Source organism: Pseudoliparis swirei, chromosome 3, assembly GCF_029220125.1.
Source record: "Pseudoliparis swirei isolate HS2019 ecotype Mariana Trench chromosome 3, NWPU_hadal_v1, whole genome shotgun sequence".
Taxonomy (NCBI): domain Eukaryota; kingdom Metazoa; phylum Chordata; class Actinopteri; order Perciformes; family Liparidae; genus Pseudoliparis; species Pseudoliparis swirei.
The window spans coordinates 7,446,782-7,473,857 of record NC_079390.1 but is presented as its reverse complement, the minus strand read 5'-3'; the positions used below and the strand labels follow the sequence as shown (position 1 = coordinate 7,473,857).

At 46.7% G+C, this 27,076-nt stretch overlaps 1 protein-coding gene across 1 annotated transcript; it reads left to right on the top strand.

Annotated features, from left to right (window-relative positions):
* The first annotated feature begins 20,234 nt into the window (after positions 1-20,234).
* On the top strand, positions 20,235-22,827 carry LOC130191667 (uncharacterized). The gene is made up of 6 exons (XM_056411320.1): positions 20,235-20,273; positions 20,382-20,490; positions 20,752-20,908; positions 21,049-21,169; positions 21,526-21,937; positions 22,820-22,827. Exons 1-6 carry the CDS (start codon positions 20,235-20,237, stop codon positions 22,825-22,827), a joined length of 846 nt encoding a protein of 281 aa, XP_056267295.1.
* The last annotated feature ends 4,249 nt before the right edge of the window (positions 22,828-27,076 follow it).

Here is a 27,076-nt window from a genome sequence, read left to right as displayed (position 1 = left end):
GTGTCCCCATGATCAGTGTTCTCTCTATGTGTGTGTGGCTAAGCATGTGTCTAAACATGTGTCTCTTAATAATAACTGGACCTCCGATGTGTGCAGTTCTTTAATGTTTCTCAAATGTGGAGTAATGCCAGCGTTTAATTTGTTTTTGTGCACTCAGTCCGTAGCATCAGCCTCTGCTTTCACCATTGTTCTTCTCTGTGCCTCCACTCTGGACAAACACTGTGACGTGGAGCTGCGGTGTCAACGATTGCATTCAATCTGCAACTCTGGTGTTCATTCACCGGCCGCTGCTACTCCTTGTTCAGTGCATAGATCTCCAAGCCTCCTCAGCTGGGTCTTCACGAACCTCAATCTCGTGTTGCAGGCAGTCCCTCAGGAATTCAGATCTCATCTTGTATCAAGGAGGAGTTAAGGGCACAATGTCTTTGGTCCCCTGGTGGCGAGTAGGGATGCAGGACTTTGAACCAAAGTCTCCACTGCAGGCTGTTGTCATGCAGGTGTGATGTCATCATCATCTACTCTGTCCCACCGGACACTTTGCTTCCTGTTCAGTGTCTCTTTAGTCTCCAGTTGAATCATTGGGTGACTAGTGGGTGTGGCACATTTCTGTTCAGTGAGTACAGTTCGCTGTCAGCTGTTGGATCTGGGCACGCCTAATTCTGTGTCTCTGGTCCGGGCCTGGTGCCGTGGATCACTGTTGCCTTGTGGCTGTGGCTATGTGTTGGGTGCTTGTTATGGCGGGGTTAGACATTATGAGAGTACTGAAGTGGTTCTGACTGAGACTGCTTAACCCTGTGGTGGATAAGGACAAAAATTAGCCCAATGTCCAGCCTGACTATAATTAAAAATTATTAATGCTCGTCTAAAGCCTCCGTTGCCCCAGTAGTTACTCCTCTTACTCCTGAGCGGGCTTCTTTTATGCATATTATCTTGAAGCGGTGCAAACGTGGCTTGCTGTGGCTGTTGATAGATCAGTGCTTATGGATTTGGAGGAGGGGCTGGATACAGACTATGATGTATTGTGGTTGTGCTGCAGTCTGCTGCAGAGGGGGGGGCTGTTGAGGGGGAGTCTGTTGCTGTTGTTGAACAGGGGTTCCCTGGGGTCCATTGTACCCTCCAGGTCCTCCATAACTTCCTCCTCTGTATCTTCCTCTTCCTCTTCCTCTTACAGTTTCTGGCACAGTGCCCTGGCTCATTACAGTAGTAGCAATTGTATGGGCCTGTTGTCCTGCCTCCTTTACCAGGTACATAGTTGGAGTCGTTATGGTGCCGTGTGTCGTCAGTCTGTCTGTACCATCCGTTATTCAACGGCTGGGGAATCATCTGTGGGGACCATGTGGGTTGGGGAGGGTAGAAAGGAGGGAGGGGGGCTACTTGTTGTTGTACTGCCTGTATGACAGGAGCTATTTTTGGATCTTCCTGCATGGATCCCAGTACACTTGCTAACTGTTCTTGTGTGGCTACCAGCTGCTTCTGTACTTTGTCATCTTTGGCTATTTTAGTGTTATCTGCTGCGATTTTCTTTTCATTTTGAATCTGTAGTCTCAGTAGCTCTAACTTTAGAGTTTCTGCATTTGTAGGCTCTGGGACCTCTGGAGCTACGCTTTCTAGGAAGTGCATTACATTATCAGTCCACACTTCCTGGGACAAATTTTTTAGTCCCACTACATTCTTTAGCTGAGCCTGCACGGTGTCTGGCAGTCCCTTAATGACCATGGCTCGATACATCTTTCTGGTTGGGGGTGTTTGTGTATGTTCCTCTCCAAATGCCTTTCTCCATATGGCTTCACTCCTGGCCATAAATGCAACTGGGGACTCTTGTGTTCCAGGAAAAATCCTCGATCATGGTAGCTGTGTGTTTACTGGGGTATTTTCCTCGTAATGCTCCGTAGAGTGCTTCTTGGAATCTATTCTGAATCATGTTATGTGGGTGTTTCTCTGTGATCCCTATCTTTTCCCAAATTGTTTGTGCGGCTGCTTCACCCACACATCCTGCCAGAAAGCGGCGAAAGTCACCTAGAGCCAAGTCTGTTCCAGTAGTGGCCACTTTAAGTGCTGCAATCCACTCATCAGCCCCGTTCATCAGGGGGGGTAATGTTGTCAGTACTGCTGTTGTGTCTACGGGTGAGTATGGAACATAATCCATGACCCCAGCGGCATGCCCGGGGGCTTGCACCAAAGGGAGTTGTCTGACAGGTGAAAGGTCAGGAAAAATGGGGTCCCTGTAGACAGGTGCGCCCTGCGAGCGGCTTCTTCCATACTGATGACCTGACCTGGTTCTGAGGGGGGAGGTGTTAGTGGGAGGAGAGAGTTCAAGTCTGCCGCCCACATTGTAGCTGACAGCTTTTCCTAGTGGTGTGTCACCTGCTCTAGGCTGGTCATCATGCTCTTCTGGCTCACTGTCTCCCTCTGCTGACCTAGTTTCGTCACTTCTGTTTATGTCACTATCTGATTTCTGCTGACTGTCTCTTTTTCCTCTGATTTCTCTCTCTCTTTCCTGTCTATCAAGTTCTTCTATCATTAAGGTCAGCATCTCTCCTGTGAGGCCTTGGCGTGGTTCAGGCTCCTCCCCTAAGCTGTGTCTCCTCTGGAGGCGTTCTCTATTGTTCTTGGCCAGCTGTTCTCTCTCAACCTCGACCGTTGTTGGTGTGCTAGTTTGCTGTGTGATTGGATGGCTTGTGCCTGTTTGAAGGAGGGTTCTCTGTTCACGCTCACCGTGTGCTTGTTGGTCACTTAGTCTTTTTTCTGTATGTCCAGTCATGTCTTCCAGTCCTTCTGTTGTCCCTGACAAGTCGCTTAGTCTCTCATTGTCATCTGTGGTTCTGGATTTAAAGTCTGCATTCACCTGTCCCTGCACTGCATTAAGTGTTACGATGCCTGAGATGGAGGCCTTTATTCCTCCATCTGCCACTTCTATTACCGGCATCTGTATGAATGGGTTGCTTGAATGATATGATGGAGGCGCTGTCGGGCCTGCTCTGCTGTCTATTTTTAGATCAGTGTTCTTTAGGTTTGGGTATAACCTGCTGTCCTGCTGCTGAGCTTTCTCTACCCTGCCGTCTCTTATGGATTTTGTTTTACGTTCCAGTTCCTCGAGGGCCCATTGTTTGACCTGCTTCTCTTCCTCAGCCTCTGTTATTTCTACTTTAGCCTTTTTACGGGTTGAAATTGTGCTCACACCCTTTTTTATCTGGTTATATCTGTCTTTTGCATCTTCTACATCCTTGTCTATGCTTTTCCTCATGCTTTCTCTTTCTTCCTCATTGGGGAGAATTGTTTGGTCTTAACCATCCCCTTTGTATCCAACTTCCTTCTACTCTTTTGAATACTTTGCTTACTTCTGCCCACTTCAGGCCTGCTCTGTCCTTCACTCGTTCTTTCAACCAATCTCGCACTGTCATCTCTCCTATGGGTGGGCTCGTCATTATGTGTTGTTGTGTTCTTTTATCTTTATCTGGGTATCTGCAAATGTCCGTTTTCTGTTAATATTAAAAATACGTATTTATTAAAAAACTATGTTTCAGACAGAAAGGTGATGTTCACACACTTTATCAGCTTATGGGGAAAAAACAAAACATTTGCACATCGCATACATAGGTGTCAGCTTATGGGGAAAAAACAAAACATTTGCACATCGCATACATAGGTGTCAGTTTCTTAACAGCTCATGAGAAATCGATTACTCGTACATCCAACGGACGACTGTAATAATAACCACTGTCTTTTCCCAAAGGAAAAACAGTAAACCCAACACTGTTCTCTAAAACTGTCAATCAAAAAATAAACAAATAAAAACTCAGTACTAACACAGTGATGGGAAATCAATTACTAAATGCCGACGGCATTACTGTAATAATAACCACTATTGTTTCTTAAAATCAATAGTAAACCCAACACTATATCTTATCTTTAAAAGGAATCCTTTTGTCACTGTCCTGCTCTCGTGCTGCTCTCAACTTTAGCTCGCTCAGGGAGCCTGCTGTAGCTGCGCGCGCAGCTAAGTGGAGAGGGGCGGCTCTGTCTGTGGCGGCGCGTGCACTCCGCGGGGACGCGCAGCAGTTCGTCTCCTCCTTGTTTACGTTTTCTGCTCTTGTTTAAGCGGAGTTACCTCTTTGTTTCTCCGTATCCTCCTCAATCTCAAACTCGTAACTGTTTTTAAACGTAGTACATAATCGCCATACAATGTGTTCTTTACTCGGCAGCGTGCCTTTCAAAACAATAAATCCTTATTTATCACTCGTGCAATTCAACAGGCTAGAGCTTGCGTTGACACCGTAAGGTTTCGACTCTGCTTTGTTGATTCCACTTTGACAACACTTATTCACCACCGGTATTCAACATTCATTCACAGTTTATGCATTACACATGTGTTCTGATGCGGGCCCCTGACCCGACTTCGGCCCCTGACCGGCTCTCTGTAGAGTCTTCTACGTGCGGGCCCCTGACCCGTCTTCGGCCCCTTGACCGGCTTCCTATGAAGTCTTTCACGCGGGCCCCTGACCCGTCTTCGGCCCCAGACCGGCTTCCTATGAAGTCTTTCTACGTGGGGCCCCTGACCTGCCTTCGTCCCAGACCGGCTTCCTATGAAGTCTTTCTACGCGGGCCCCTGACCCGCCTTCGGCCCCAGACCGGCTTCCTATGAAGTCTTTCTACGCATGGCCCTGACCCGCCTTCGCCCCAGACCGCTTCCTATGAAGTCTTTCTATGCCTCCCTGAGGTCTTTATGTCAAACTGTATCGTGATTTCCCTTTTTACGCTTTATTTTAATTTTAAATCAAGTCAAAACATTTTGCAGTTTCAATACTCACTTCCAATACTCCTGATCAAATTTAGAGTATTCAATCTGACTGATTTAAATGAATAGGTTCAGTCCTACCTTATTTTGTACACCGGTGTTTTGATCAGGGTTCTTGGAGTGGGCCTTGAACGCAGTGGTCCGTCCGGGGGTCTCTCGTGCTCGTCCTTCTCAGGTCTTCTGGACCGGGTTTCACAACCATTCGTCTGCTACCATTTGTTGGAGTTGGACAACATCACACCACCTGGACAGGACTCACTGGAAGAAATAGCGGTAGACTTCTACGTTACATCTATAAGCGTTTTATTCAGAAATCAGGATACAAGTAGATATTTCATGCGCATGGACCCAAATCCAAACCTATCACCTATGGCTTCAGGCTGCAAAAGGGATGGCGTCTCAGAGTGAGCGGCCATCTTAAATAGAATGAAAGGAACAGTTCTGATTGGACAGGAGCATAAGGGGGCGGTGTCTTCTCATTGGTTCTTGTTGCCCGCTCCTGCCTCTGCCGTCCCTTCATTGGATGTTGTGGCCAGCTCATGAATATATGTAAACTAGAAGGGGTGAAGGAGAGGACAGATGTGTTGATATAATGTCCCCTGTCTGGTAAGAAGATTCCCTTCAGGCCTTATCTTTTCAGGGATGAGGCCTGGATCGTCTCCGAAGGTCGTTCACACACCGGGGGGGGCTTCTTCCCACGTGTGTGTGTGTGGGTCAGAGGAAGGACATGTGTGTGTGTGTCAGGTCCGAGGTCAGTGGCTGACCTCGAGTGTCTAAAAGGAGAATAATGGCCGCATCTGGACCCTCAGTTGTCTATGAGAGTATAGAGAGCTCTTTGTCTAGTGATCACCTCCGGAATGTGTGGGTGAGGAGGAGGGGGGCTCACAGAACCTCACCCAGTGTTTCTATTTTACACATAATCTATATTCAAACAATACTAAGCTATGCTAACTATAATATATATTCTTTACAGTTTCTCATAATCTTAGTTAGCAGACTTTTACCTCCGCGCGTCATTAAATGAAACATCACAAGCTTCCTAGATGGCCCCTTTCTTTGACAACGATCAGAACGAGTAACAATTTGCTCCAGCTTGTCAACAGCTGTAAGATACTTGATAGTCAGTGTTTCATTTTTTCCGATTAAGCTGCATGGAAAGTGTGAACTGATAGCTTTCCCATCTCTGACAATAACGAGCTCTTTGTTTTTGTTTTTGCCAAAAATTTCATGAACCGTCGACTCTTCTTCAGCAAGTTCTCAACAGTTCTTGCTTTATTGCAGGTAATTGTTGTGGATTCCTTCTCCCAGCACCACACGGAAGTATGAGTTTCATGTGGCTCCTCTTCCTAGGAATGAATTTAATTACAGAAACAAATGTTATATTCTGTTATAGCAAAACTTTTAAAGCATCCATCCATTGACCCATTTATTTAGAGCCGTGAGGGACTGGAGCCGATCCCTCTGGACTTTGGACGAGAGGCGGTGTACAACCTGAGGTCTCCAGTTCAACACAGGGCTGACGAATAGAGACAGACACAACTTAAACCGTGTTATATCATGTCAAAAACGGACAAAAAAATTGGTTTGAATCATTTAACAAAAACCAAGATGTGCCACAAAAGTGAGATAAAAATGAAGAAAAATAAGCTTCTGTGTATATTATCCAACACAGATAGAAAATAAAATATGACAAACCTCTGCAGCAGTGTGTACATCAGGGGGTTGTCCGCTTTCCCCATTCGGGTCGTCCGTTTCTTCCTTGAGATAACAGATGTAAATGTCATCAATAATAGCAATGCATTACAGAAGGCATGCGTTAACTTTTGCATTGATGTTACTTTTTCATGGATTTCCTTTGAAAGACACACAGCTAGATGCAATTGTCAAACCCATGTAAATCAGTATGGACTCGGGAGAATTACCGGGACAACTTTGTCCATTTGTCCATTATTTGTGGTCTTCAAAGGTTGATCGAGGGGAGGTTCCATTTGTTCTTGTTTTTCTGGCTGAGTTTTAATGACACAGAAAAGGTGATTTAGTATCTTACCAACAAGAAAATGTTATACAAATTATTAACAGTTACAGTACACATGGAATCCTCATTGTCAATACGATGTGCATTGTGATTTACGAAAAACAAAGCAATAAAACCAACCACGTAAGATGGTCTTTAGTCTTTTCATGCATGTTTGGGTGTGGCATGACATTTTAGGAAACTTATCCAAACAGTATTTGTCTGATACACAAAACAAAACTGAAGAGACCAAACAGAAGCTAATGTGCATCATATTAAAGGAATGTATAACTATCAACAGAATTAATAACAATACATATGACTAAAATAATATTAGTGTGACATGTTCCATGCAGTCACCCGTAGGTTTCCCCCCAAAGCACCAAGGACTAGCCAACACCGAGGTTCTGTTTGGTAACATGCTGTATTTACCGCAGACTGTGCCACTGCTCTGCATCTCCCCTCCAGCTTATATAGCTGAGGGCTAATCACACACCGATTGGCTTCAGCCAGCAGCTGAGGCCAATTAGACACATAATAATCAAATAGTAAACTGATGTTGTACAATTTAAATTGTCATGATGCCCTATCACATATTTGTATAATCAGCAACTCATATCCAAGCAACCAATACCACAGATAAAGTGTTTTGTCACTACTTTAGGCTAATGCAGTGGTTCTCAAACCTGTCGCGCCCCACTTCGGAGGAAGAAAGATGGCCACGCCCCACCGCCCCTACAAAATTGTAACAAAATGGTCCATGATGAATTTTTATAGAAATATCGGAAAGGCTCTCCCACCCACGACCTGACTACCACCTTCAACAACTCTGTGTTGGCCCCTACCCTGACTGCCAGGAACCTCGGGGTGATACTCGACAGTCAACTCTCCCTGACGGCCAACATTACTCCGACAACACATTCCTGTAGGTACATGCTGCACAACATCAGGAGAATACGTCCTATTCTTACTCGGCACAGGTTCTGGTCCAGGCTCTGGTCATTTCCCACCTAGACTACTGTAACTCTCTCCTGGCAGGTCTACCTGCTAAGGCCATCCGACCTCTGCAGCTCGACTTGTCTTCAGCCTCCCAAAATTCACCCACACCACTCCGCTCTCGTCACTGGTTACCGGTGGCTGCCCACATCCGCTTCAAAACATTGGTTATTTCGTACCGTGCTGCGATTGGTTCGGGCCCTGTCTACATCCGGGATATGGTCAAACCTTACACCCCAGCACGTTCACTCCGCTCGGCAACAACCAATCGACTTGTGACTCCTGCAGTTCAAGCTAATCGCTCGACAAAATCAATATTGTTTCCCGTCCTGGCTCCTCAGTGGTGGAATGAGCTCCCCACTGACATCAGGAAGTCTCTACATCTTCCACCAGAAACTAAAAACACATCTTTTCAGACTATATCTGGATTAAAACACAGTTTAGCACTTCAGTGGCACTTTTGTAGTTCGACTTTCTTGAAGAAATGTTTTGTTTTGCGACTCCTCCATCTGTGCTTTTTCAAATAATAGAATTACTTTGCAATCACTTTAAATTAAACCAGATTACTCCAGACAAAAACAAATTAAATGTTTTCAGTTACTTTTAGGGCTGCAACTAACGATTATTTTGATAATCGATTAATCGGTTGATTATTTTATCGATTAATCGGATAAAAAAATAAAAAAAACTTTAATTTTCAACCCTTTATTCAAAACAGGGTCCGGACGGTCATGGAAAAGCTGGAAAAGTCATGAAATTTAAATGGCTATTAGTAGGCCTAGAAAAGTAATTGAACAAAATAAAATCCCAAAATATTTGGAAAAGTAATGAAAATTTGTTTTATTCACATTTTAATTTACACGGTATATATACGGTATGCTTTGGAATTCTCATTGTTAGTTTAATTAATACATCTCACTTTGTCACGTATAGACAGAGTTTTCACAAAATGTTAATCATGGAAATTTGGTTTAGTCATGGAAAGGTCCTGGAGACCCACTGGTCAGCATGTGGATGAACCGTCACAAACAGACTGACAGCTTTACTCTCCTGAGCAGTGGTCCCCAAACTACGACCCGCCTCCCCATTTGGACCGGCCCCCTGAACAATATCAGAGACACGTTCAGATTTTTTTTCTTTTTCCACCTGGCCCGCTGCCGTTGAGATTGCAGTGAGACCCGGTAAAAATGTGGAGTGGTGCTCTTCGCAATAAAACATCTTTGATGGGACGTGTCGCGTCTCGGCCAATCAGCGTGCAGATGTCGACAGCGTTTGGGAAGTTAGGTTAGCTTGAATGTTAGTCCGCTACACCTGCTGCTGTCATGCTGCACGGTGTAGCGATACTAACAAAGTACCCGTACGTTAAAAACGATGTGATTTAGCATATTTTTAGAATCGATACTTCATTAAAAGAGCGATCAGGCGCCGCGCTGCTCGCTCCGTTAAATGTCTGCACGCGCAGCGCCACAGCGAAGCGCGTGGCTTATCTCCGTTGCCTTTCTCCGTGGAAAATATTTTCCGCTATCCGCCACGGAATAAATAACCACGCTTACGTTATACTCTTGTGGAAATGCCACACACGTCGTGACATGTAGCGCCCTGGTGTCTGGGTTCATAACGTCACCCGGAGGCGCACACAGCTCCGTGAATGTCTCCGACTACGTGAATGACTTCCGCATCCAGCGCCACGTGAGCAGCAGCAGCCAATTAGATTCATCAACAGAGGAGCAGCTCAGCGCTGATTGGCTCTCACAACGCAGCGTTCCGTCTCTCCTCTTCCTCCACTCCGCTCTTGTTTCTCCTGCGCCGCTCTGCGCTCAAATCAACTTTGTTTATACTCCGTGACTTATTGAGCGCCGTAATGATCGCGCGACACAACGAATCGATAATGAAATTCGTTGCCAACTATTTTAATAAACGATTTTTATCGATTCGTTGTTGCAGCCCTAGTTACTTTATTAGAATACAATTACATCTGTGCAAAAGAGAACTACTATTTGGCAAAGATTAGCTTATTGTGGCTGCAATTAACCTGTTTTGCACTGAATACATTCAAGATAATAATAAAGTGCAACCTGTGAAAAACTAAAATATTGGTCAATAAAGAGTTTTACACTGCATGGGATGTCTTCAGGACTGCTACCAAGAGTCTGGATGATTACACAGAGGATGTAACCTCATAAATCAGCTGCTGTGAGGACAGCTGTGTTCCAACCAGCACCAGGGTGAGTTACAACAATGACAAACCCTGGTTCACAGCAAAACTCAGGAAGCTAAGGCGGCAAAAGAACCAGGCATTTAGTAGTGGGGACAAGGACGTGTACACAGTCAAAATACAGGTGTAGCAGGGCAGGGAGGGACGCTCAACGACTGTACACTAGCAGCTCTCAGCAAGTGGCTCTGCCTCTGTGTGGAGAGGGCTCAGACAGATCACCAACTACAAGCCCCAAACCCCAAACTCCATGAATGACCTCCGCCTGGCAGACGACTGAACGAGTTCTACTGTAGATTGGAAAGACAATGGGGCAGTCCTGACTAGGGTTGGGTACCGAAACCCGGTGCCAATACAACCGGTATTACCCGGACCGAAACGCAACGCACATTCCGGTGCTTCTTTCCGGTGCCTGAGCCGATTGAAATTGAAAAAAACTATTGTTGTGAACTTCTGTGGTGACTCCGCCCTGTCAGCAGGTTACGATAGCCTATCATATTTAACTTTGACAGCGGAGGCTGCGCCGTGTGTGACTGCGTGAACCCGTGTCGAGCACACCAGCGTCAGGCTGGAGGCATGGGGAGGCCGTCACCGGTCCCCCTGAACACGTGGAGACCGATTATGACGAGCAGCCCGAACTCAGATTAGTACCGTAACGTTGATTGCAAGTCTTGCATTCATAAAAGTACGCCAAGAAATAATAAATTAGCCATTATAACCATGTTTAAGCTAGCTCGTAGCTAGCTACGAGCGTGACAGTCTGCTAGCAGATGTGTTGATGTCCAGCGGTCCCGGCCGTATACCCGGTGTTACCGGGAATATAATGACGGAGGAATAAAGACCGTGGGGCGTCACTTTGTTTCAGTGTAACTCTCGCTGTCAGAAGCAAAACTTTATTTGTCACGTGTCATCTTCAGTCCCTCTGATTGGTTGTTCTCTTTGCCCATCAACACAGTGACAGGATTAACCCTATAAGGGCTGCACATGACGATACATATCACATCATATCATGGAGAACATATATTATGTATGTTAACAGTCTGATATCCGTTGTTTGTCAGTGCTCCATGATATCGGCTTCTACAGGGACTTTTAATGTCCTCATTGTGCGTTTAAAAAAAAGAAGTATCGGTTCAGGCACCGGTATCGTTTTAAAAGTACCGGTATCGGAAAAAACCCAAACGATACCCATCCCTAGTCCTGACGCCATCCCCCTCAGCCCGACCACCAGCCCCCCTCCCATCAGGGAGCTCATGCCTCTGTACCACCCATCCCAACACCTCTCCCCAGTGACGACCCCCTCTATTCAAGAGAGACGTTAATAGGGTTTTCTAAAAGCAGAACCCCCGAAAAGCAGCGGGCCCGGGCTCTGTCTCCCCCTCCACCCTGAAGCAGTGCTGACCAGCTGTCTCCGGTGTCAGACATCTTCAACACCTCCCTGCAGACATGCCATGTTCCAGCCTACTGGCTACGCCTACGTCGCCCGATGTTTCTCTGTGAATATCGAGGAGCAGACGGGAGGAAGGAGGCGGACTGCCGCGGTTTGACACTCAGAGGAGTGCAACAACTTCAACGCACACCGGAAGTAAACAAAGTTGCGTTAAAATATTTTAGTGGGTTAATCACGGCCAAATTAATCGCATAGATTAACGCGTTAACGCTGACAGCCCCAATATATATATATATATATATACAGTGTTTCCCCTACCATTATAACTCACTATATATACACTAAATCCCTATAAATCTCCGCCCGCCACCCTGTAATTTTCGTCTACCAACTATTGAAGTCACCCCCCTGTCAACACTTCTCGGCTCATGAGCGTGCAAGCGCACCGGCATCGGCGCTCTGCCGTGATGCGCGCAGGCGCACACGGGTGAGCGCACTCTCACCAGCACCCCCTCTTAATTCTTATCTGTGTTGATGTCATTGATTGCTGTTAATGTTGTCTGTCGCACAACACGCCATGAATCCTTGTATGTGGAAACATAAATGGCTCAGATTCATATCATTTAAAAACAACAAGAACGGGTAACCCTTGCAAAACAAAACGAGTGCAGATATGTGTGAGTCATCTCGTTTTATCATTATTATACGCTGCAATGAGCGTTCCACGACTGTGACGACCCTCCCCCGCTGCAGCTGGGTACCTGGCCTAAAAGGGCTTCCTGGTGGGAGGAGCTACCAGAGGGCATAAAAGGCGGTACCAAGGGGAGTGTCGTCCTCTCTCTCGCACCCACACTCAGCAGGGCCTGCTGCACCAGCCTCGCCTTGTGCCTCTTGTAGTGTTTGGTTGGTACAATAAATAGGTTTCGTTTGAAAGATCAATGTGTGGCCTCCCTTTTTGTGACCAGTCGTGAGCCAGGTGGTAACAAATGGGGGCTCATCCGGGATCATTTGAAGGTATTTTTTGTTAAAGGGAGTTTTCCACACAGATCTTTTGGGTCGAGTGTTTCGCTGTAGTGGGCCAGGTATGAGTAATTTGGAACCCTTTTCCTGGTAGGCATAAGCAATGAGTGGCACCAGCTGTCTCATTGACCCTTTATTTTGTTTGTTTGTTATTTTTGTGCAGCAAGTGGTTAGAGAAGTTGCTCGGGGGCACTTCCATGACTGTCTAGGTGATTTTCAGCTTGCGGAAAGTTAACCGGGTTACTGGGCTTTGTGCTTAATTCATCTTGACACTAGCCTGCATGAAGACTAGGGATGAGGTAGGAAGTTAGACCTGGTTAGGCAGTTAGTCAGGGAAGTTGGGTTCCTTATTTACAACAGCCTGTTGGAAATTTTGGTTGGTGTTAAAGCTTTGTTGTGATCGAGTTGTTAAAATGGCTTCCATTGAAGACTTTGTGCTGTCTCCCAATGAGGGTTTGCTGAATTCTTTCAAAAAAGAGGAGATCTTGAAATTAGCGGACCACTTTAGTATTGAGCTTTCTAAAAAGTTCAGTAAAGTTGAGATGTTGTTCACCTTGAAGGGTCACTTGTTGGAGAAAAAAAAAGTGTTGCCTAGTGTGAGTGAGCCAGGTCAAGTCTCCAAAGTGGCTGGTGGAGTTAGTTTAACATTTGAGCAGCAAAGGCAACTCTTGCAAGAGGAACATAGGAATTCTATGGAGCTTGAAAGAACAAGGCAAAATGCTCGTCTCCAGGAGGCTGCATTTGAAAAAGCAAGGCAAGATGCACGTCTCCAGGAAGCTAAAATTGCACGTTCTCAGGTGAGACAACAGTTGGAGTTGGAGCGATACAAGCTGGAGCTTATGAGTGAAGGTAAGCTTAAGACTGATTCACACAAGGGAGAGCTATTGTCATTTGATGTTTCTGTTAGCTTGAGGTTGGTTCCTAACTTCACTGAAAGGGACCCTGACATTTTCTTTATATTGTTCGAACGTTTAGCAGATGCTCGGAATTGATCAGATGCTGAGCGTACCCTCTTGCTGCAGTGTGTGCATACTGGCAAGGCCCAGGAGGCTTTTTCAGCCATGAGTGTTAATGACAGTGGTAGCTACCAGTTGGTCAAAACTATTGTACTCAGGAATTATGGGCTGGTACCAAAAGCTTATCGGCAGCATTTCAGGTCACACAAAAAAGAAAACAGTCTCACGTTGAGTTTGGGCGTGACCTAACTCCTCACTTTAGTCGCTGGTGTGCTGCGTCACAGGTCGATACTAAGGAGGACCTTGAGTTGATCTTGCTTGAACAGTTCAAGAATGCTCTGCCTGGCTGTATAGTTACCTACATTCAGGAAAGGGAAGTCAGCAAGGTTACAGATGCGTCTGGTGCAGCTGTGTCTTTGCGTGGCGGTGAAAGATATCGTGCCATTGCTGCTGTGCGGGCACACACGAAGCCTTCTTCATTTGAATCAGTGGTTGAGGATCCATGGTTGGATCAGGAGCTGACAGGCTCAACTACTGACATGGGGCCGGTATTTAAAAACTTGTAATCCAGATCAAGCCCTCCACCAACTTGCACCCCCTTATCTCTCTGAACTCCTCTCCCCCTACAAACCTCAACGGTCCCTCAGATCCACCTCGGCTGGTTTACTCTCCACCCCCATGTCCAAACTCCGCAGCTTTGGGGACAGAGCATTCTCCAGGGCAGCTCCCAAGCTCTGGAACTCACTCCTCATACACGGGCGGATGATGGCGCGGCTGTGTCTAGTCGCCGTCGAAGTAGCTCCGCGGAGATTGTGCGCTCTTTTAGTTTTTGTGTTTATTTTTAATATTTTCTTTGCCACACACACATCGGCACTAACAGCATACGACCGCAGCACACTTTTGGACATAAACTTTTGCGCAAAACAAGGGTTTTTGTCCACTTTTTCCATCGATCCAGCGTGGCCGGCAGAGATCGTACGAGCGAACCACATCAACAACAGTGGAGCCGCTACTACGGGAGACGACGAAACATCGAGGGAAACGGAGCGGAATTGAACAGACTGAGAGTTCAAGCCCACCGTCCACCTCTGCCCAGCATCCTTCTTGCTAACGTCCAGTCTCTGGAAAATAAGATGGATGATGTTAGGGCAAGGATCAGATTCCAACGGGACATGAGGGATTGTAACATCTTTTGTCTGACGGAAACATGGCTGACCCCGCTGGTGCCGGATCGAGTCATATGCCCAACCGAGTCCTTCTCTGTTTTCCGTGCAGACAGAACGGAAGAGTCTGGTAAATCTAAGGGTGGAGGGGTTTGCATCATAACTAACAACACGTGGTGCAACCCCAAGGACATTAAGACTCTTTCTCGTTCCTGCTCGCCGAACCTGGAACATCTGACGATCTCATGCCGTCCATTCTACCTTCCCCGGGAGTTCAGCTCGGTCATCACCACAGCCGTCTACATACCACCACAAGCGGACACCGACGTAGCACTATCGGACCTACATGATGTGTTATGTCGGCATCAGAACAAGTATCCCGACGCGGCTGTGGTGGTGGCTGGGGACTTTAATAGGGCAAACCTAAAAAAAGTCATGCCGAACTTTCACCAGCACATTACGTGCTACCAGAGGGAAAGAACGTTGGACCACTGCTATACGCCATTCAAGAGAGGCTACAAGGCTGTCTCTCTCTCCGCTCGCAAATCGGACCATGCCGCCATTTTTCTGCTACCGAGTACAAACAAAGGATCGCGAGGGCGGTAGTGACGAGGGACGTAAAGCGGTGGTCTGACCAATCAGAGGCTGAGCTACAGGACGCTCTGCGTGTCATCGACTGGGACATGATCCAATCCAGTTCCAGTGACGTCAGCGAGTTTGCGGACGTAGCAATGAGCCTCATAGCACCGCTAGCGGACACCATCGTCCCCACGGTAAAAGTTAGGGTCTTTCCTAACCAAAAGCCGTGGGTTGATAGATCCATCCGTGAAGCTGTGAACGCCTGCATTGCTGCCTATAACTCCGGTCTTGTATCCGGCAACATGGACGAGTACAAGGCAGCGGTCTATGGACTGAGGAGGGCGGTGAAGGACGCCAAAGGGAGGTACCGAGACAGAGTGGAATCACAGATGGAGCAGCGCGACACCAGGCGCCTATGGCAGGGGCTACGGACTATCACAGACTACCAGAGCAGACCCCGCGCAATGGTGAGTGCCGACGCATCCCTAGCGGACGACCTGAACACATTTTATGCACGGTTTGAGGCTAGCAACAACAGCGCTAGCTCGCCGGCTAACAACAACACCGTTAGCATAGCCGAGGTGAGTTCTACCGCTGGGGATGAACACACACTCTCTGTGACCGAGCACAGTGTGAGGAGGGCTCTGCTGAGGGTGAACACCAGGAAAGCTGCAGGTCCAGATGGCATATCTGGGCGAGTACTGAAGACCTGTGCTAACCAGCTAGCTCCAGTGTTCACCACAATATTCAACCTCTCCTGGCTGAGTCCGTGGTCCCCGCCTGCTTCAAGAGATCCACTATTGTCCCTGTGCCCAAGAATGCTTCTCCAGCATGTATGAATGACTACCGACCGTGGCCTCACCTCGGTGGTCATGAAATGCTTTGAGAGGCTGATAAAGGACTACATCTGCGCCTTCCTCCTTCCTCCATGGACCCGCTGCAGTTTGCTTATCGCCCAAACAGATCCACGGATGATGCTGTCTCCCAGGTACTGCACACCACAATCTCTCATCTGGACAGCCAGAGGGGGCTATGTGAGACTGCTGTTCATTGATTATAGTTCAGCTTTCAACACCATAGTCCCTCCAGACTGGCTGGCAAGCTGATTGAGCTGGGACTGAACACCCCTGTGTGCTTGGATCCTGGACTTCCTGACCGCCAGGCCACAGGTGGTCAGGGTGGGCAGACACACCTCAAACCCCTCACCCTGAACACAGGATCCCCCAGGGTTGCGTCCTCAGCCCCTACTGTACTCCTGTACACACATGACTGTGTGGCCAGGTTCAGCTCAACACCATCATCAAGTTTGCGGATGACACAGTGGTGGTGGGCCTGATCTCCGACAACGACGAGAAGGCCTACCTGGAGGAAGTTGCTGATCTGTCACTCTGGTGCCAGGACAACAGCCTCATCATGAATGTCACCAAAACCAAGGAGCTGATTGTGGACTTTAGGAGGGCACAACAACAGAGGACGTACTCACCACTGGGGATTAACGGGACTACTGTGGAGAGGGTGAGCGGTATAAATACCTGGGAGTCCACATCACCGAGGATCTGACATGGTCAACGAACACAGACACTCTGGTGAGAAAGGCAAGGCAGCGCCTCTACCACCTCAGGCAGCTGAGGAAATTTAAAGTTTCCCAGAGGATCCTTCAGTCCTTCTACTCTGGAGCTGTAGAGAGCGTCCTGACAGGAAGCATCACAGCCTGGTTTGGCAACTGCTCCGCTCAGGACAGGAAGGCTCTGCAGAGAGTGCGTTCGGCTGAACGCACTATTGGAACCACTCCCACCCTGCAGGACTTGTACACCAGGAGGTGCAGAACCAGAGCCGGCAGGATCATGAAGGATCCTCACCACCCCAACAACAGACTGTTTCAGCTGCTGCGGTCAGGCAGGCGCCTCCGTAGTCACGCTGCAAGAACAGAGAGACTGAGACGGAGTTTCTTTCCTCAGGCCATCAGGATTGTGAACTCCGACCTCACCAGGACCCCCACATAGACCCACACAACTGCCCCTCTTAGGCACACACACACACACACACACACACACACACACACACACACACACACACACACACACTTACTGTAAATATTGTGGTTTTTTTATTGTAAATAGTGTGTACTTGTTGCCCTTGCACATTCCTGCTGAGCATTGCCACTTTCATTTCACTGCACACCCTGTGTGTGTATGTGACAAATAAAACATCTTGAATCTTGAATCTTGAATCCAGACTCTGATTCCCTCATCACATTCCAGTCCCGCCTCAAAACACATCTTTTCTCAACTGCCTACCCATCAGTCCATGTGCATGTATGTGATTGTGACTGTATGTCGCGTATTGTCGTTTGTCTGTCTGTCTCACACCATCCCCCCCCCCCCCCAGATGGTTAGGAAGTGAGACAAAAAATACCTGTGAAGATTCTAAAAGACTCGGGGGGGGGGGGGGGCTCTGGAATTGTTCATTGTGGAGTCGGTGTTCAATTTTTCTTCAGAAACGGACACTGGTTCCAGTGCTGCTGCCCGAGGAATGGGCTTGGCGGTCTTTTGGTGCAAAGCATAAATTGACGTTGAGCTCAAATCTGGTGCAAGGTAATGTGGTCATGGGAGTGCGCCCTTCGCTACCTATGGCTGGAGTACAGGTCATTTTAGGGAATGACGTGGCTGGCAGTCGGGTGTGGCCTGACGTATCGGTGAATGCTTTACCCTCCCAAGTAGAGTCCGAGAATCCCACGGAGCCTTCTGCGGTACATGCTGCCTGTGCTGTGACTCGTGGTATGACCCGGACCAGGGGTGAGTCGAATTTTCGGGGTTCACTAATGAAAGGGATGTCTGTTTTTCCATTGCCTGCTTTCCCCTTGCCTGTCTCTTGCCATGAACTTCAGAAAGAGCAAAAACAGGACCCCAAACTCCAGGTTCTCCAGAATGAGGTGGAGTGCAACCCGTGGCTATTTTCGCCAAGATGGCCAGTCGGCTCGACCCAAAAGTGAAGGCCTGACCCTGTATCAAGGAAAGAAGAGGTGCTTTGGTGAATATAAATGCCCTGAATGCAAGAGGCGGTGGATGAGCGGGAACTCCTGGGCCAACAATGGACAAGAATGTATTAATTGCCACATCTACGTTTACCCTCATAAGCAGCGACATCTGGAGAAACCAGACAGTTTAGATGTATCGGACCAGAGCAAGGGGCATTCACAGCACCTGTGTGAAATATGCAAAGACTAGAGATGCTCCGATCAGGTTGTTTGGTGCCGATCACCGAACTCAGTGTCTGCCGGTCCAATAATACCGATCATGGTGTCCATTGAAGCATTCTATTTATTGTGTAGCATTATTTATGAAGTGAATTATTCTTAAAATTTGTTTTGTATTTTAAGTATTTAAATTACGAGACGAGAGAGTATCATGAATTGACAACCATCCGTTTTATTGCAGGGAACGTGCAACATTCCAGTGTAGAACCCCTAAATGCAGACCGTCGGGATGCCCGGTGTTTGCTACTCTCTGCAATGTCTCTCCCAGTCTGTTGCGGTTTTCTTTTCTCTCTTAAAATTATTTAGGTACCGAAGTGTGGTGGGGAGGTTTCCGGATGGCTGCTTGAGATCGCCTGCAGGGAGGACCACAATCTTTTCTTTTTTTTGTCACTTATTTTTTTATTCATTTAGTAATATAAACATAAAACAAGTACACACACACACACAACCCCGGCACCCCCTTAATTATCTTTTACTTGTTAGTGTGTATACACCACCCTGCATCTATATTTGCATTTCCCTCAAAACCCAAATTTGACCCCTGAGTATTTGACCCCTCCTCTAAATTGTAATAAAAGCCATCAGACTTTTCCATGCTTGGTCAGTTTGGCTTAAACTGTTCTTAACCCTGGCAATCATACTTTCAAAAGCCGCTGTCTCCGTCATGAGTTTGAGCCAGTGAGGACCACAATCTTAAGGGGTGGGGTGTGACGACCCTCCCCCGCTGCAGCTGGGTACCTGGCCTAAAAGGGCTTCTTGGTGGGAGGAGCGCATAAAAGTAGTCTCTCCCTCCCTCTCGCCCCCTCCCCCCCCTCTCTCTCTTTTTTTCTGTGTACTTTCTTTGTAATATGCTTTCCATAAAGGTCTTGAAAAAAGAATCTCTTTTAGGGGGGAAATGTTTTCCATATAATTATTAGAGGAAATTATGGGGAGTAATATCAGGGGCACATTAAATTTCTTAGAGGCAGTTTTGCATTTTGCCCTCGTGTTTTTCTGACGCTGACTGCAACTTTCCCACAAACAAGGTATCAGATAATATTCGGTTTACAGAATTTGTATCTTAAATTTTACAACAACGTAGATTATTAAGATCCAGTACGAGAAGATTACAATATATATTTAGTTAGAACTTACCAAAAAACTGGTGTAATCAAACAGTCGGTTTGGACGTGCTCCTCCTTCGACGGAAGGCCACTGAATCAAGGCTGCCGCTCTTGGCGCTCGAATCTCAATGAAAACTATGGTGGCCGACTGGGTCATGTGGGCCGCATCCGCGGATTCTCGGTCATGTGAGCCGCCGCTTTAAGGTGACTAACTTTCATTTTCACTCGAATATTATTTCATATAATGTACAAAATAATTGTTGCTTTTTACTATAATGTTTTTGACTTTTGAAAGTGGAGGAATTATTGCTGGAAGATGGGTCTATATCCGTGCCTATTAGGCCGCAAGGTGAACATCGAAAAGTCCTTTAGAAAATGAATCCCGCTCCACAGTCGCGCATCTACACAATCGTTAGCTCATAAAAAAGAACGAGTTGTGCTAACCTACCAAAAAAAAGTTTGTCGCTGAATTTGCCGTCGATTCTCGATGCGACTATGTTTTATGCCGAACTAGTTTCTTCAGAGCGTAATATGATCTTGGTCACGAGTGGTGGCACGGTTCGACACGTGATCGGTCTACACCAATGAGGGAGCTGCTTTTTGTCAACAGAATGGCAAAATGGCGTCCTCGAGCAGTACGGAAGACGAAGAAAATACACCGGAATATATTAATAAATAAATAAACAAACATTGTTTGATGCATATTACTTCAGTCAAGCACGAGGAGGTACATTATTTCACCACTACACGATGGAATACATACAGGACAAGCCTACAAACGTGGCTCGGGTTGGACGGTGAGTCTCGGGACGTGGCTGAGAACTTCAAACACTGTGTTGATGTGGAGTTTGACAATATTCCCGAGGATGCTGGCTTCCATCACACGTGCTACCGTAGATTTACGGACAAAAAATCCATGGCAAAGGTGGAAAGAAGGAGAAGTTCGTCAACCGAGCAGGCAAACGACAAAGGGATACTCTGTCAAAGGCTGAAACATTAACAGCAGGTAAACACACACACACACACACACACACACACACACACACACACACACACACACACACACACACACACACACACACACACACACACACACACACACACACACACACACACACACACACACACACACACACACACACACACACACACACACACACACACACACACACACACACACACACACTGTGGTTGAGTGACTGAAAGGTACAATTATGTGTGAGATATGTCAACAAACTCATTGAGCTCTCCTTTTTGTTTTGTTAAGGCCAATTGCAGAAAGCTGCCGAGTTGAAGGAGGACCAAAGTATTCTTTTGCATATAAAAGACAAAGACTGTGTGGCTCTGGAGGTGCAGTACCACAAAGGCTGTTATAATCAGTACACCCGGTTTTTGACGAGGCCTGAAAAACCAGAGAAAGACCAGTAAGTTATTTATTATATTGCATTTCAAGGAGCTACTAACTTAACATTGCACAAGTAAACATTCAATCCGCATTCTGTTGTATGTGCACACAATCACAACACATATTGGTTTATTTCCTTCTCATTCATATGTGTTCTAGGAATGAGCCCACGTTTGATGTCATATATAAGATATTCTGTGAAAGGGTCATTCGCCAAAGGCTGCTTGTCAACCAAGAGGTGCTGAGAATGGGCCAGCTGAGGAAGGCCTTCATTGAACTGGTGAAAGCAAATGAAGGTCTTGATGCTTCAAACTACAGGTAACTGCAATGCATTTTTCTCTCACGTCTTATGATTTGTCATGTGCAAGTCCAGCTTTACACAACATGTGTGACAGGCCTGAGAAACTGTTTTTAATTCTTGCTGTTTGCACAAACATGTACCAGTTGGCAACAAGGAGAAGTGTGTGTGTGTGTGTGCGTGATGTTGTGTGCCTTTCTTGGGCATCTTTGGTGTTAAATGTGCTGTATGGCAGATAGGTTCTAGCCTGTAATGTCTTGTACCACCTGCACCACTCTCTGCTTTTCATGATACTCCTGTGACTCTTAATTGTCACTGTTTTGTTGTGTTGCGAACAGGATATGTTGAAGAAGAGGCTGGCTCGTGATTTCCCCCAGCTGGTGTTTCACATCCCCACCAAGCGCAACATCTGCGAGCTGGTTTTTGCAGAGACCCTGTCAACCATTGACATTACCAAGGTGTCATCAGCTCTCGGAACCAGTGTGTGTTCAGCCTTGATCGGAATTCACACATTCTCTGGGTGTGACTCCACAAGTGCCTTTTATGGCAAAGGGAAAAAAAAGACATTTTCTGTTGCATGTGAGAAAGGTGAGTACCTAAAGGCTTTTAAAAGTTTAGGTACTCACGGTGGCTCAGTGGTTAGCACTGTCGCCTCGCAGCAAGAAGGCCCTGGGTTCGAATCCCGGTCGTTCCAGGTCCTTTCTGTGTGGAGTTTGCATGTTCTCCTCGTGTCTGCGTGGGTTTACTCCGGTCCTCCGTTTCCCCACCATCATAAAGACATGCACCGCAGCCTCACCCCGGTTCGTATGGATGTGAATGAATGTTGGTGGTGGTCGGAGGGGCCGTAGGCGCTGATTGGGGGAGGGGCCGTAGGCGCTGATTGGCAGCCACGCTTCCGTCAGTCTGCCCCAGGGCAGCTGTGGCTACTGATGTAGCTCCACCACCGGTATGACTGTGTGTGTGTATGACTACTGGACTCTGGACTGTAAAGCGACTTTGAGTGACTTGAGAAGCGCTATATAAAATAAATGATTATTATTATTATTACTTGGAGCAGTCAACATTTGCACTTCTTTGCCAGTATGTGTGCCACTTATATGATCAGCCAGCTGCCGATAATGTAAATGAAGCTAGGTACAAGGCTTTCTGTATGGCATCATCAGCCTTGCCAGAAATATGCATTCCCCCAACTACTGATGCCCTCCAACAGCACTGCAAACGGGCAAACTACCAGGCTGCAATAATGAGGTCCTGTCGCAAACAAAAAATAAGTGCTCCATCACCTGCTGGATATAGTTGGCAAATAGAGGATGGGACCTTGCACATCACCTGGATGACCAGAAATCCGGCCCCTGACAGTGTTTTGCATGTGTGGGGCCCTCAGTAACACTGCACATTGATATTTATTTTATTGTATTTGTATTGTTATTGATTGTTAATTGTGTCATTATTCTCCTGGTGTGTGTATGCATGTGTGTGAAGGGTTAACAATGGTACAGGCACTCAGGTCAGCTCAGGGGTCCTTCTGGATGAAAGCGAGGGAAAACCCTCCGCTAGTAGTTAGCCAGATAGATCCACAGCCTGCAAGTCTGCAGTGATGTTGCTGAGTGTGTTCTGTTTCTGTGCTTTCAGGTCAGTAAACGTGATTAACTATATAAAGGTAGCGACAGGGATCATCGTCAGTAATCCGAATATGTAATATGTAATATGTGAATGTATGTCGGAGTTGCGTGAATGTGATGTGATGATGTGTCGAAGGGTATATAGTGCGTCAGAGTCATGCTAGCGAGTGAGGAACAGTAGTAACCACCTGTAACCTGTGAGAATGAGAGTTGTGTGAATGTGCAGAATGTCGCCAGGGTGAATGAAGTAGTTAGAGTGATAGAGTAAGCCAATGTGTTGTTTGTATGTATATGTATAAAGTAGTTAGCCAGATAGATCCACAGCCTGCAAGTCTGCAGTGATGTTGCTGAGTGTGTTCTGTTTCTGTGCTTTCAGTTTCCGTGAGTTGATATAAACCATTCAAAAACCATACACGCCTGGATGTCATATGTCCAAGTGTGCAACAAATATTGGAGGCACCGCTGGGATGATTAAGGTCGGGCTCATTGTGACAAGGAGCGGGATTTGACGGAGACGTCCGCGCGCAGCTACAGGGACGGTCCGCGCGCAGCTAAGGGGGCGCGGCTTCATCAGACACCATGGAGCTTGAGGAGTTGGCAGAGACCGTGTCGCAGAGACTGTGGTTGATGCAGCTGAGTCAGCTCAAAGAGGTGTGTCAAGAAGCTAAAATCAAAAGTGGTAATGTCATAACAAGACGAGCATTAATCAGACAAATAAACAAATCTATGGATGATGTCATTAATGACGAAGATCAGGAAAGTGCAAGGCATTTCCTAAGGACAATGTTGGAAACAGTTGATAAGATAAATGGAAATACTGAAAGCACAGAAACAAAGGAAAGTACAGAAAATACAGGATCAGACAGTCAGAAAGTAACTGATGAAGTGAGTTTGGCTGAAAAATATTCACAGCTCCAGCTTTCTAGTGAAGCTCTACATGATGAAGTTAGGAGGCTGAGCGACAGAATGAGCGGGACACCTCCAAGATCAGGTCCTGCTTCGTCAAATGTGTTATTTTCTCCTGTGAACAGACCACCAGAAGTAACCATTAGGAGAGAGTTCAAGATCTGTGGCCAGATTGGGGAAAAGGACAGAAAGACAGACTCTCATACACAAATCTGACGCACCAGATTGATAAAGGTCTCCGCGGAGGACACAGTGAGGCTGAAGTCATGGAGGCTGTGATCAAATCAATCAGTCCGGGTTTGAGTATTCGAGATATGCTTGAGATTAAAAGTGACCTCACCCTGCCACAGTTGAAATCCATTTTAAAGGGGCACTTTAAAGAGGAAAGCTCAACTGACCTATACCACAGGCTAGTAAATATAACACAAGAGAGTCGTGAGTCCCCTCAAAACTTCCTCTTTAGAGCCATTGAGTTGAAAGAAAGACTTTTACTTGCTTCGAGAGAGGGAGAGTCAGATGAACAATACAGTCCTGAGCTTATCCAGAAGAAATTCTTGAGGTCAGTTAGTACTGGGTTGTTAAGCGACCACATCAAGTTTCAGCTGAAGCCTTATCTTGATGAACAGAGAGTGACAGATGAAATACTCATTGACAGGATGAACGAAGCAGCTAGTGTAGAACTCGAGAGACAGTCGAAGCAAAGTAGGAACAGTAGCAGTAAATCACCAAAAGTGAATGAACTACGGACAGAAATGCAGCCCAGTCCTCAGCATCAGGGTGCAGTCAAAGCTAGAGTTGGGTTTCAGGATCAGTCTGCAGAGGTTGTGAAGTCAGTATTATAAAACACCTGCTGTCACCAGTCCAAGAGACTCAGAACTGTATGAAACAGTCAGATTGCTGAGGGAAGAAATGGCAGAAATGAAGAAAAGCCTAACTAACTCCCAATGGCCCAAACGCCAAGTCAGAGGTACTACGAAGAGAGGATGTAGAGCGTGTCAGGAGCAGGGAACAGGTGATCAGTGTGAACACTGCTTTAAGTGTGGTCAGACAGGGCACCTTTCCAGAGGCTGTAGAGTAGATAGGAAATTTGACCGCTTAAATGTGACGATCCAAACAGTCTCACCCCCAGAAGCATTATCTCCAAGCCACACAGATCCAGATGAAAAGGTGCACGAGCTGTTGTGTGACCGTATCAGGCAGCTGGAGGCGGAGTTGGAGAAAAGTGGGAAGACTGAACAGACAGTTGGTGCTACCTATGCTAGCCATCTCTCACTACGTCGCCAAGCCAAGCTGAAGGCCCTTATTGGAAGAAAGTGTATGGTGGACTGTTTCTTTGAGGGAGTAGCAACACGAGCACTGTGGGACACAGGTTCACAAGTCACGATTATCAACGAAAGTTGGAGGAAATGTTGTCTCCCACATATCCGCACGGAGCATGAATGAACTCTTGGATGAAGATGAGACTCTTGTTGGCAAAGCAGCAAATCAAACACCCATCCCCTTTGCTGGCTGGGTTGAGCTGAAGTTCAAGTTGGCATCAAGTAAGGGTCCGCAACCAGAGCTACTCGTGCCAGTGCTTGTTTCGGACCAGCCAGGTGTAGCAGACCCACCGATTATTGGCTACAATGCAATCGAGCATCTTGTAATGAGTGGAATGGAGCAGGATCCAGAACAGACACCTGTTGTGGTAAAAGAAGCTTTCTCCATTGACTGTAAAAAAGCAGATGTGTTGATCCATCTGATACAGAGTCGTGACCAGAATGACCGGGAAGGAGTGGTTAAGCTTGGGAGGCTAAAGACAGTGATTCCAGCAGGTCAGACCAGAGAGGTGAAGTGTAGTGTTAGGACAGGTCCCCTCTATACAAAACAGGAAGTTCTTTTTGAAGCTGAGGAGATCCCAAAGTGGTCAGAGGGCTTGAACATTACTGACACTGTCATCTGCCTGCAGAAAGGAAATTGGTCAAGAGTGGCTATCCCTGTCACTAATGGAAGCAAGCAAGACATCACTCTCTCCCCTCGCACAGTGTTGGGAAAGCTGCAACAAGTCAAAGCTATATATCCAGTGGATGTAAAACCAGTTCATGCTAGTGAGCTAACAGTCAGAACAGCTTGTCAGAGAATCACGGCAACATCAGACAGCATTCCTGAGAAGCACCAAGAACAACACAGACAGGGGAACACAGTCAAAGAAGATGGATGGGACCCTCCAGTATCAGTTGATCACCTGACTACAGACCAGCAGGAACAAGTTAGACAAATGCTACGGGAAGAATGTGTGGCATTCTCAAAGGACGACAGTGATGTGGGATGTATCCCATCTCTGCAGTTGAAAATCCGATTAAGTGACACAACTCCGGTAAGACGCACCTACATCTCTGTACCCAAACCGCTTCACAAGGAGGTGAAGGAGAATTTGGAGGATCTACTGAATAGAGGATGGATAAAGAATTCGGTCCCCATACTCTTCACCAATTGTCTGTGTGCGTAAGAAAGATGGAAGTTTGCGTTTGTGCATAGATTACCGGAACTGAATCAAAATCGATTCCTGATCGGCACCCTATTCCCAGAGTACAAGACATGCTAAACAGCCTGAGTGGAAGTGCGTGGTTCTCTGTGCTGGACCAAGGCAAGGCTTACCATCAGGGTTTCATGGAGGAGAGTAGTCGACCGCTTACTGCTTTTATTACACCATGGGGCTTATATGAGTGGGTACGGATCCCTTTCGCCTGTCCTCAGCTCCAGCAGAATTCCAGCGCAGTATGGAGGAATGTCTTACAGGTCTCAGAGATGAAACATCACAGCCGTACTTGGATGACAATCTTGTCCACAGCAAATCCTTTGAAGAACATCTTCAAGATTTGAGAGAAGTGCTGTGTCGTTATCAAGCACATGGAGTAAAACTGACAGCTAAAAAGTGTGAAGTGTTTAAAGACAGGGTGAGATTCTTAGGCAAGATTGTGTCAAAGGATGGCTATTGCATGGATCCAGCAGAAATAGCACCAGTACAGGCACTAAAAGACCGCAGATCTGAGACTGTCGGCGACTTGAGGAAAATGTTAGGATTCCTGTCGTACTACCGGCCATATATCCCAAACTTTTCACGCATTGCCAAGCCGCTGTACAATCTTCTGTCTACTGAGAAAATGCCAGGTAGTCAAGTTCAAGGATCAAAAGCAACCAGGAGCAAGGGAAAAACTAAGAGGTCAGCCCAGCACTCCTCAAGCCAGCCTATCGTCTGGACAGAACAACATCAGGAAGTGCTCTGCCAGCTTCTGGAGCACCTTTTGCGTCCACCACTCCTAGGTTACCCAGACTTTGAGAAACCATTTGTATTACACTGTGATGCTTCTCAGCAGGGGCT